The 11,544-nt window shown below is 36.0% G+C and overlaps 2 protein-coding genes across 2 annotated transcripts; one reads left to right on the top strand and one right to left on the bottom strand.

Annotated features, from left to right (window-relative positions):
- The first annotated feature begins 212 nt into the window (after nucleotides 1-212).
- LOC113751678 (probable xyloglucan endotransglucosylase/hydrolase protein 28) lies at nucleotides 213-3,303 on the top strand. Its single transcript, XM_027295767.1, has 4 exons — nucleotides 213-639; nucleotides 743-843; nucleotides 1,164-1,372; nucleotides 2,450-3,303. The coding sequence occupies exons 1-4, from the start codon at nucleotides 459-461 to the stop codon at nucleotides 2,955-2,957; spliced, it is 999 nt and encodes a 332-aa protein (XP_027151568.1). The 5' UTR covers nucleotides 213-458; the 3' UTR covers nucleotides 2,958-3,303.
- Nucleotides 3,304-4,427: 1,124 nt separating this feature from the next.
- On the bottom strand, nucleotides 4,428-10,340 carry LOC113751029 (anthranilate synthase beta subunit 2, chloroplastic-like). Its single transcript, XM_027294871.1, has 7 exons — nucleotides 9,964-10,340; nucleotides 9,801-9,871; nucleotides 9,377-9,414; nucleotides 9,157-9,267; nucleotides 8,200-8,299; nucleotides 7,117-7,252; nucleotides 4,428-4,742 (listed from the first exon to the last, which is right to left on the bottom strand). The coding sequence occupies exons 1-7, from the start codon at nucleotides 10,243-10,245 to the stop codon at nucleotides 4,638-4,640; spliced, it is 843 nt and encodes a 280-aa protein (XP_027150672.1). The 5' UTR covers nucleotides 10,246-10,340; the 3' UTR covers nucleotides 4,428-4,637.
- Nucleotides 10,341-11,544: the final 1,204 nt, after the last annotated feature.

The raw sequence follows: 11,544 nt of genomic DNA, 5'->3' as shown, positions 1-11,544 counted from the left end.
ATGAATTGATTTTTGCCAACTACACTGTAGATAGTAAGTCCCAAACTGAAAAATTAGCAAGGCACTTTTCACTAAATAAATAATACTAATGTAAAATACTACTAAAACATGAGGATTTTCTCAACTGAAATTTTGTCTATGCTTTTGAACAGGTAACAAGTGTCACCTTTCAGTCTCAGCACCCAATAAAAACACCCTCTCTCGTCTCCCTTCTCATTAGCCTTGTCACTCTTCTCTTTCTCTTCACTTCCATAGAGATTGAGACTCCTCTGTTTTCACTCCTTTTCAGTCTCTCTTCATATCATCTCCTCTCTCTCACATTTGCTTCCTCAGTACGACTCTTTTACACACACAACACACACTGAACACCCCAAGAAACACCTGGAACAATTTCACTTATGCAGACAAACTGATCACAGAAAAGCTCTTTATATATATATATAAAAAAGGACAGAAGAATGGTGAATTTTCATCTGGGATTTTTTGCATTAACCACCTTCATTGTTTTGGTTTGTGGGGCTTCGAAAAACCTTCCGATTCTTTCATTTGATGAAGGGTACTCTCAGCTTTTTGGTGATGATAATCTTATGGTCGTTAAAGATGGAAAATCAGTTCATCTTACTTTAGATGAAAGAACAGGTCAATTTTTCTTAATTGTTTTATTGGATTTCTAAGAAATGGTTCTTCGGCTTTCCTTTGACCTTTTTTCCCCCTTTGTTGCACTGGTTTTTTGTGATTACAGGTTCTGGATTTGTGTCACAAGACATTTATTCACAGGGATTCTTCAGTGCTTCTATTAAGCTTCCAGCAGATTACACGGCTGGCGTTGTTGTAGCATTTTATGTAAGTTTTTCCTTGATCAAGCTGAAGAATCCCACATAACCTTGTGATCAAGGGTACAACTTTAGATACTCACCCTCTTAGACTCTCTTCATGGTTCATCCTTCTCATTCTTATAAAGAAAATAAAATAAAAAGAAGCCCAGATTGGATTTTCTTGATCATATTTTCTCCATGGAGTTTCTTGATTTTCATAATTTTACTGAAAATTTTTTAATTTTTGGGATTATAAATTATATGCAAGTTTTTTTTTTTAAAGAGGCAAGGTCTTTTTCTACTTTTCCTTTTTAATGCTAGAATTGTGTTAATTTTGGTGGATGACAGATGTCAAATGGTGAAATGTTTCAAAAGAACCATGATGAGCTGGATTTTGAGTTCTTGGGGAACATAAGGGGTAAAGACTGGAGGATGCAGACCAATATTTATGGAAATGGTAGCACAAACGCTGGCAGAGAAGAAAGATATGGGCTTTGGTTTGATCCTTCGGAAGATTTCCATCAGTACAGTATCCTCTGGACTGAGAGTCAGATTATGTAAGAATCCCAAAATCTAAGATTCTTGTATTATTTGTTTCCTTCTTGTCCTCTGAATTTTGCTATTTTTGGTTGCATACTTGGCTCTGTAACAGCTTTTACTTGACTGATTCTTTGATGGAGGCGTTCTATGTGCACTGATGTTCTGATTTTACTGTTTTTGGGGTTTCTGCTGTGATGTCTCAATCTATATTTATAGCCTTTCCTTTCTTGGAAATGCTATGGGGATCCTTTCCATGTTTATTTCCTGTTCTGAAGATGTTATGGTATGTCTTAATTTGACCATATTTCTTATTTTCGTTACCAAGAATAGTAAATGAGAAGTAATGATCCTCCTGTAAAGGAATTTTATGCTCTCTGTTATCAATTCTTAATTGTATGCAGTCAATGAGTCAGCAACCTGATCAAAGTGAGAATGACAATTATGTAACCATAAGTTTCCCATCTGTACTTGAATATTGTTGATCTGCATTTGGGATCCTATATTGTGGAGTTTTTATTATTCTTACCAATATTAAATTTTCACTTGATGACTACACTATGTCATGAACAGTCCGATTTCACTATTATGGCTGTTTTGTGAACAAACTTGTCTGTTTTTTGTTTGAGGATGCTAGCAGTTGTTTCTTGTATTTTTGGAATGCTATCTTGATTTTCCATTGTCTTTACATATTTGCACGCCCCGTACGATGCAATGCAATTTGCAGATTTCAAGGTTTTCTTCCCTTTTCCTAGTAGTTTCATGTTTTACTTGCTTATTTAAGAGCTTTTTTGACAGATTGAGGTGAACAGAAGTGGTATTATATGGCCAATATAGCTTGTCTTCTAGAAAAATTCAAATAAAATTCAAATAAAATCAGAAACATCCCCATATACATTACAGAGAAGTTTTTACTGTGCACCAGGCAGTTAAATTTTTTTTTTTTTTTAACTCTTGCCCCACATCAAAGATGAGCCTAGAAGCAATGAGACCACGGTTGTTGGATTTGTTCTGGCTAATGTTCATTTATGGTGTCTTTTCATCAAGACTTTGATCCTGTTTTGTTTGTTTTGGTATCTCATTTTCTTTTATTGCAGCTTTTATGTTGATAATGTCCCCATAAGAGAGTTCAAAAGGACAGCAACAATGGGTGGGGACTTCCCTTCCAAGCCTATGTCATTGTATGCAACAATATGGGATGGTTCTGATTGGGCTACAAATGGAGGAAAATTCAGAATCAATTACAAATATGCCCCATACATTGCAAAATTCTCCGACCTCGTGCTCCATGGCTGTGCAGTTGATCCTACTGAGCAGGCAACAAAGTGTGACATTGCTCCAAAACATGATTCAATCCCTACTGGTATCACACCTGAACAAAGAATTAGAATGCAGAACTTCAGGAAGAAGCATATGCAATACTCATACTGCTACGACCGTGCTCGATATACGGTCCCTCCAGCTGAATGTGTCCTAGATGCTAAGGAAGCTGAAGGCCTCCGTGCATTCGACCCTGTTACTTTCGGAGGAGCTCACCGTCACCGGGGCAAGCGACACCACCGGAGCAGATCATCATCAAGTCAGGGAGAGGCATCCTCTACATAAGAATGAATGTCTTGTGGATGTTGTTATATCCTATATTTGTACTGTCACACCTTCCTTTCTGAGTCTTGATTAATGTTCTTTCCCTGTGCATACCACCCCCAAAAACAAAAAAAAAAAAAGAAAAAAAAGATGAGAAGATAAAAAGAGAAGTCCACAGATTGTTTTACAGAGGGTGATAAGATTTTTATACTAGCCATTGATCATCAAGGGGGTATGTATATATTTCATACCTTGAGGTTCCCAGCCATGTCCTTGTTGATGTATTATTGTCTTCAGCTATGTATTATAATTCCCATTGTCATATATGTTCCAATAAACATATTTAATAGATGGAGTTATTATTGTATAGAAACTTGTGGTGGGGTTAATGCCTTCCAATTTTTAAAGGGGTATTGTTTATGGGGAAAAAAATGATATCCATCCATGAAAGTACAGTAGAATGTTTGTATTATAAGCATGGTTCTGTGTATGATAATCCAAACTATAAAGGCCATTTGGTCTGTTTAGCCATTGAATTCTAGACTTTGTCATATGCTCTGAGGACAATTTTTTCTGATGTGGTAAATATTGGAATCCGATGAATCAGGGATTGTGACAGCTGAAGCTGCGGAGAGAAATGGTAAGTGCCTTGGGAAAAGTTTCACAAAGGGTTAACTGAACTTTTGGAAATTTCACTGCAGTCCTTCAACTTCAAAATGCTGCAACTTGGTCCTTACAGTATGAAAATTCTTGCACTCAGGTACAGGTGCATGCAGTCGCATCTATTATTGCCCCTTGATTTTAGATACTTTCCTAATTATAATTTTACTTTTTGGGTTTTTCCAACAGGTATCTATTGGACATTCATTAAAATATATTTCAGATGCTAAATAAATTTTTAAAAATAAAAAATTAATTAAGAAAAGCGTATAAATGTAAGAAAATTAATTAGAAAAAGTATATAAATAAAAGAAAAGATAAATAATTGTTATCGTGTATATACATGATAAATTGGATAGAATATAGGTGTGTTAACTATTGCTTATTGGACATCTGTTAATTAAAAAATATTTAATAAAAAACACTTATGTGAGTCTCGGTTTTACTCTATTTTTCTGGTATTGCATTGCAAATTTGTAAAAACACAACTAGCTCAATCACAAAAGTCAGTCATGCATTAACAGGGAAATGGGGCAGGATTCCTGAAGGTTCACGGCCACGACGTGGCCTCAGAAATTTGTGTGCTGGGGCAGGATTCCTGAAGGTTCACGGCCACGACGTGGCCTCAGAAATTTGTGTGCTCAGATTACAGCATGTAACTCGATTTTCACACCATGTGTGGGACCCACAAAAATTTGTTCTAAAGTTACTCCGTGTGTAAAGAAAGTTACGCGACGTGCAAAAAATGTTACGCGCTGTTGGAAAATGCACAAACCGCCAGTTTGTGCCCCTTGTCCGCATTAACAGATCTTTAAAACAATTGCCACAACATCCTAACAATATTACATAAGGTGTTTTAGCCCTGTAGAAAAGTATACAGCAGCAATTCTATATCCACACACTGTTAAGGGAAGGAGAGCCCAGTGAGGTTTTTCAAATTCTATTCCAAAAAGAAAACAAGCCAATAAATTGCAATATCTAGTCTTGAGAATTTTATGAATTCCCTGAACATGATGCTTTGACAAGATAAACTATAACTATTCAGTCCTCAGATTCAGCTTCCTTTCTCTCAATCATCTTGATGAAATTACGAACTATTGTTTTGCCTTCATCTGTTATGATGCTCTCTGGGTGGAACTGCACTCCCTGCATTGTGAAGTAAGCAAAACATCAGGTTGAACAGTAAAACAAGATAAAAATCTTATAAGAGATGCAAATCTGATGAAAGATTAAAAGAGAAGCTTATCCTCTAGATTCAGAGTCTTGACAGACAACCTGAACTTCTGTTCTTTCAAGCAAAACGAACCTATTAAAAGAACCTCTACAGGAATGAACTCCTACACATCTCTGACTACTATAACCAAGAAAGTTAACTAGCAAACAAACTCAGAAAATACGAAAAAGTTGTCCATCCTGAGGCCTAGTCTCGCCTAGTCGATTACCTTTATTTAATGGATCATACCTTTAACAGCAATTTTTAGCATCATGCCTTTAACAACCCTGGTGAGATGCATTATGCACGGGAGACATCTAACAGGAACCTAACATTATGGAAGGTAGTCAACTCTGCAGAATGTTCATCTTCTAAAGTTGAAATGCCTTTTTTACCACTTTATACACTAATGTAATTATATACCCAGAAGTTCACTTTTGCCTTTTCAGACAAAAGCAAAACGTGAAGTTGATCATGTTAAATCCCAATATAGCATAATTTTCACTTTAGCCCTTAACATTTACTTTCTTTCACTTATCACCTTTGATTGTTAGTCAATAACAACAATGCCAATATTATAAAATCAAAGCAAATAATCATCCAACGGATTTTATCTTCTTTACGACTCACATTCCTTTGACTTTGGGTTCTCAAAAGACAAGTACTTTCCGAAAAAGAAGCAAATTTTTAAGTAGTTCAACTTGCTCAAATGGCCTTCAGAAACACTAGCGCATCCTTGAAACGGCACCATTCATGGGTTGTTTTGGTGAGAGTACCTTGAAAATCTTGTTCATCATTGACAGAATAGAATTCAGGGTTGACAGCAAACTGAATCATCTGATTACTGAAAATCTCCTAAAAGTTCCAAGATGACAAACATGACACTATCTTTTTGAGGATTAAATGAATACAACTGCAACTCTTTCATTATTCATTGCCTCAGGACACATAATGTAGGATTTGACTTTAAAATATTGTTCACGGCCTGAGTAAGCAGTATCCTTCCCCATTTTCCTTTTCCCCCCTGATCTACCTAGCTATTTCTCTCAATTTACCCAACACAGAATGCATGCACACATACAAAACCAGAAGAATACGAGAACAGAAAAAAAAAACTCGTAAAATCTTACAAGTACCCAAGATAACTAAAAGACCAAACCTACGTGTGTGAAAGACAAAAATACATGCACGCATGCATCATACATACATACATATATGTGTGTGTGTGTGTATCAGAATCTGTCATATGGGGAGAATCAGATGTCCTGAAGGCATTTACGACAAAGCCACAGTGCAGGAAGAGGAGAAGAAGGATGATGGCAGTGCAGGAAAGAAAGACGTTACAGAAGATCTGTAGCAATGTTTTCCCCCGCGGGGGGGGGGGGGGGGGGGAGGAGAGAGAGAGAGAAAGGGACAGGAAGAGATTTGCATTTGAAGAATTAAAAATATAAAAAAGAAAATTGAAGAGAAGAAAAATAAGGAATTGCTAAAGGTCAAGGATTTTTATGAAATCAGACATTTGCAATCAGATCAAATATGTCTTTTGGGGTTCTTTGAAAGTACATCACTTAGCAAAATGAAAAGATCAAATACAGCTAGTGAGCTCTATTATCTAAAAGAAAATAATTTGCCAGGTAGCCAGGAGCCAGCTTCTTGAACAAAGTTGTTAAAAAGATCAATTACAATGAAGGCTTTCCTCTCAACTTCTATAAGTGGTGGCTGCATCAATATGTTCGATAAATTCGAAACGTTAGAGCCAGTTCTGATTCTTACTTCCCATTCCTCAGAGAGGTAGGGTAGCCAAGTTTTGGAAATTCACTTGCCTTTTATTACTAGGATCTTCTACTATTCTCCTCTAAAATCAATATATAATTAAACTATCCAGCATCAGATTTAAAATCAGTTTCCAACAAAAAGAAATAATGGAATTACTGAACTTGTATTGCTCTAATACCCCATGGCCACAGCAAACTGGTAAACAAACTTCTATAGATATTCAACTAAGTTACTTAGCTGAGAAGTACGTTGGAGATCTTATATTTATAGTCCCATCAACTTGAAGTTTCCAAATTCAACCTCTTACTAATTTTACTTATTTAATATAGTCCATTATGGTTCCTAATTTTTAAAATTCAAACATGCACAGATTAAACCTGCTGAATTTGATGGACCATTTGTGGGAGTTGGGTCGAAAGAATGCCTCTCCACATGCATGCATGATGCATCTTTTTCCCAATGTGTGAATGTTTCATGCATGAGATGTGTTCTTGGAACATGTTTAGGAAGGCCGGGAAGTAAACTCCTTACCTGGAGATGCTTATATATTTTGTGACGAGCAGCCATAATGAGCCCATCTTCCGTCCAAGCAGTTATCTCAAGTTTGTCACTAGGAAAACTTACCTTTTCAATCACAAGGCTGTGGTATCTACCAGCAGTAAAAGGGCTGCAACATAAACAAAAATCCAGGTATCAGCATATACAGGGATCCAGGATGGTGCCAAAACAAAACATAGTCATATACAAAGATCACACATTAAGTAATTATGCTCTTCATCTTTGACTTAAATTAAGCCTAGACCAAATCCCTTTTAGACGACGGCCTGAGAAACTATTATCATCTCACACAGCAAGCTTGCTAAGGTAGCCAACTTCATGCAATTTACATTACTCCTGTTTGACTCTCTAATGCCATGCATGCTAAGATTTAAAGAAGATTCCCAGTGTTTGACTCTTAAACAAGACAATTTGGACCAAGAAAGATTGTAGGTTCCCTTCAAGATTTTGCTTCTATCTAACAAATTGTCGTTTTGTGTCTGTGAGCACAAGAATGTTAAATGAGCAGCTTGAAGTCAATGAAAACATGAATACCAAGTTGCAAGGTCAAACTGCAAAAAGATAACCATGCAGCTGCTAAATAACACACCCATCAACGAGTCATCAGTTTCTATTGTTCCAGTTTAGTCCATAGTATGAATTAGGCCAACAATAATAATTGACTATCCTCTGCATATAAAGCTTGCAACATGCTTCCCTATATTCTTTCTCAGACTGGCAAGTGTACCTGGTGCAAGGCATCTATATGGGGCTTCACTAGTCTATATTTTGGTATCAGAAAAAGCTTTCTGCAAGGAGCATTCCTAGTTGTTCATTAAAAGGTGGGCCTAGAGTCATAACGTGAATCTTAAGGGCAAAGACCAGGAAATTGAATCAAGCTCTTATGCGTCACATCAATAGTATTGGAAAAACTGATAATTCCAGATATTCAGGATTAAATGCTTTAACAATTGCATATTAACATGACAGGGACCATTATTGACAATAAACAAGCTCCAAACATGCAGATATTGGTTCAAGAGCACTTAAGTGCATGTCATAAACAAAACAACTCACTTGGATAAGCCGGCTAACAAACCCTCTTCTTCACCCTCATTATAGTACACAAGAGAACTCTTTCCATGCATCACACCAAAAGGTGAGCGTACAATTTTCCCTGCTCATAAAACAAATTTTACCAGAGAATCCAAAGCAACAGAGTAAGCTGAAAAATGAATAAGAACAGCAAAATAGGCCCTCAAAATCCAATGTAGGCTTAAATAACAAATAAGAATTTACATGGCTACATTTTTTGTGCAAGATACATAACATTGTTGAGTCAGATCCAAGTCCATTATAGTGGCCTCCATCCAATTCTTTCAGGTAGTACTGGTCCTTAATCCTTACTTTAATGTTAATGGGAGCTTTCAACATGAGAAGAAACTCACGAAATCCATGATGCTTGGCTTTGTCAGTGATTATATTACTTGTAAGAATAGCCTTGCATGTTGAATCTCAGAAACCTTACAGGTTGTGTGTATTCTGACAAGTTCAATCTCACATGGATGACCCTAGGTGCTGATTTATTTGGTAAAGAGAGTCTAATAAACTTGGATGAGTCCTGGCAAAGGCTTACAATCTGATTGGCCAGATCAAGAATGTACCAAATTCGTCAGGGGTTGCAAGCATCAAATTCACAATGCATGTACCACAATTATGACTTTGACTATACCATCTTTGACAGGTAATCATGTAAGGATTTTGGAGAATTCTATCAATGGAATTCTATCATAACAATGGAATTCTATCATATGACTGCAATAATTGTTTGGAGAATTCAAACAATGGATCCAAATATTTCATCTTGTTCAGTTGGACATGGATGGAACTAAGAAGAAAAAAAGTTACTGCTCCATCTCAATTTGTTTAGTACGTGATCAAAACCCTGCATTTTCTTAGCAGAAATTCTTCTGAACCAATGGTAAACCATTCAAACACATTCTCTAGCAGTTTATTATAGGAAATGAAAGATACCTCCAAAAGCCTCCCCAATACACTGCAGCCCCATACACACGCCAAATAATGGTACACTTGGTCCCAGTTCCAATACCGTTTGCAATGATATTCCTGAATCTTGAGGTTCTCCTTTTATTGCAAAAAAAATTAGCAATAATTATGATAGATGAGTTTCACTAGAGAGAAAAAAAAAAGATTCCAACAAAAATTAAAAAAAATGAATAAAAGTTAGTCTCACCAGGCCCTGGAGATATCAAAATCCCCCTTGGATTTTTCCTATAAAAATCATGAACAAAATAAAAAGAATTACTTGGCCTTTTCTAAACAATTGATGGCACGTGCAGAATTTTTGCAAACAATGACCTCATCAAGAATACCCTTTCTGCATGAAATCACGCAACTACAGAGGGCGAGGTTGAATGTAAACATGCATGAAATGAGGGACTATTTGATCATTACACAAAAACTTACTGCAGTCCAAGGTTCATTACATTGCAAAACAAAATAAAAAACCAGGAAATCAATACCGTCAAGTCAGACCTCATTCACCTGAAAAGGGCAAACGCCAATAGCAAAAGTACAACCACTCAGTTGTACCTTCTGTTTTTTCACTTAAACCTGACATACAATATTTTCTCCCAAAGAAACAAGATAAAGCTTACTTCTTTAATTCCTCCACCGTCAGCTCATCATTCCGGTAAACCTCCATGTTACACCCAAGCTCTCCCAAGTACTTCAAAACAGAAACCCAGGAAAAAAAATTAGCAAATTGAGAAAATAAATCACGAAAAAGAAAACCCAAAAATGCTAAAAAAATGGCCAGACCTGGCAAAGATTGTAAGTGAAGCTATCATAATTATCAATTACAATAATGGGATTTGCAGTAGTCTTTTTCGGAGCATCATTGTTGACGACATGGGCCACGCTGGATTTTTGCGAACACCACACTGTCCTAATCGATAGGGAAGTTCTGTTATCAACTGGGGTTTTGAATTGGATGAAAGATTGGCTTCCTTTAAATGGGCTGGTTTGGGAGCTGAGAAAAGAGGATGGAGATAGAAACCCAGATTGTTTAATGGAGGAGGGATTTGCTGCAACGGAAGCCATTGACTGAAATGGCCGTTTTTCTCTAAGCTTTTGATAGAAGGGTGCGGCGGAGGTGGCGACGGCGGTGACGGTGACGGTCTGGTCGGCGGCGGCGGTGGAGGAGTGAGGAGCGACAGAGCCAGCTGAAATATGAAGACATAGTTCTGGTTTTTATAACGACGAGAGAAGGTACGATGGTTTTTGGAAGAGAACGATGTCATTTTCATGAAGGATTTTCATGAATCACGGGTTAAACGCGTTTTAAAAGTTCAATGCATGTTGAGCTTAAAAAATACACACAAAAAAGAAAAAAGAATTCAATGCATAATGACGTGAAAGCTTTTTCTTTCTTTTTTTGGCTTTTTAATTTTTTAGGTGTAAGTAGAATGAAAGTTCAGTTATTTGGTCATCCGTTTAATTAAGGCCTCGTTTGGAAAGCAATTTTCCAACAGAAAATGGTTACATTTTTCGTGAACACATTTTCTAATCACCTTTTTACCTCACATATATCAAATTCGTTAGAGTACATTTTTCGACAAAAACTCTAGAAAATAGCAATCCAAACAAAATCTAAATTACCATCAAATTTATGTGAACTGGTAAAAATAATTTATTTTGAATAAATTTGTACCATCGGTTTTTAGACACTTGTCAAAAGTAAGACCTGGTTTGGATTGCGAGTTTTTGCAAAAAAATTATATATATATATATTTAATTACTTTTATAAGTCACAAACATCACGTCATTATAATGTATTTTGTTTATAAAAATTTTTAATGTTAGTAGTTACTTGTATAGAAAAAGTTGAAAGATATCCTTAATTGAGTTAATCTTTTATAATGTTAGTATGTATTTGTAAGGAAAGAGTTTAAAAAAAAAACCTTAATTGAGTTGAGAGCATTCTTCCCAAAAGATTCATTTGACTATTTAAGAGCTAAGGATACATTAAGGGATTAAATGTACAAACAAATTGCTGAGTAGGAAATGTAACAAATAGAAATCTGTAAAAAAACTATCTTGTGCTGTAAGAGTTTTTTTCAAAACTTTACCGTAGGAAAAAAAAAATCTGCTGTTTGATACAATATTCACAGTAGTTTTTCATATTGCCAAAATAATTGATGACAGTTGTACCCATGTTGCACAAATGATTAGGTACACATAGAAGTGGCAAGGAATTTGATACACATTTTGGATTCAAAAGGCTTAAATACCTACATAACAAATATTTGACCAATACACAAAAGTTATATGATACAAAAAAAAAAAAACTGGTCTAAGATAAGTGGGAATCAACTATTAAGCATGAAAATTGGTACAGGC

The sequence above is a fragment of the Coffea eugenioides genome, chromosome 11 (assembly GCF_003713205.1).
Source record: "Coffea eugenioides isolate CCC68of chromosome 11, Ceug_1.0, whole genome shotgun sequence".
Taxonomy (NCBI): Eukaryota; Viridiplantae; Streptophyta; class Magnoliopsida; order Gentianales; family Rubiaceae; genus Coffea; species Coffea eugenioides.
Note: the sequence above shows the minus strand (reverse complement) of the source record. Positions and strands in the feature narration are given on the sequence as shown.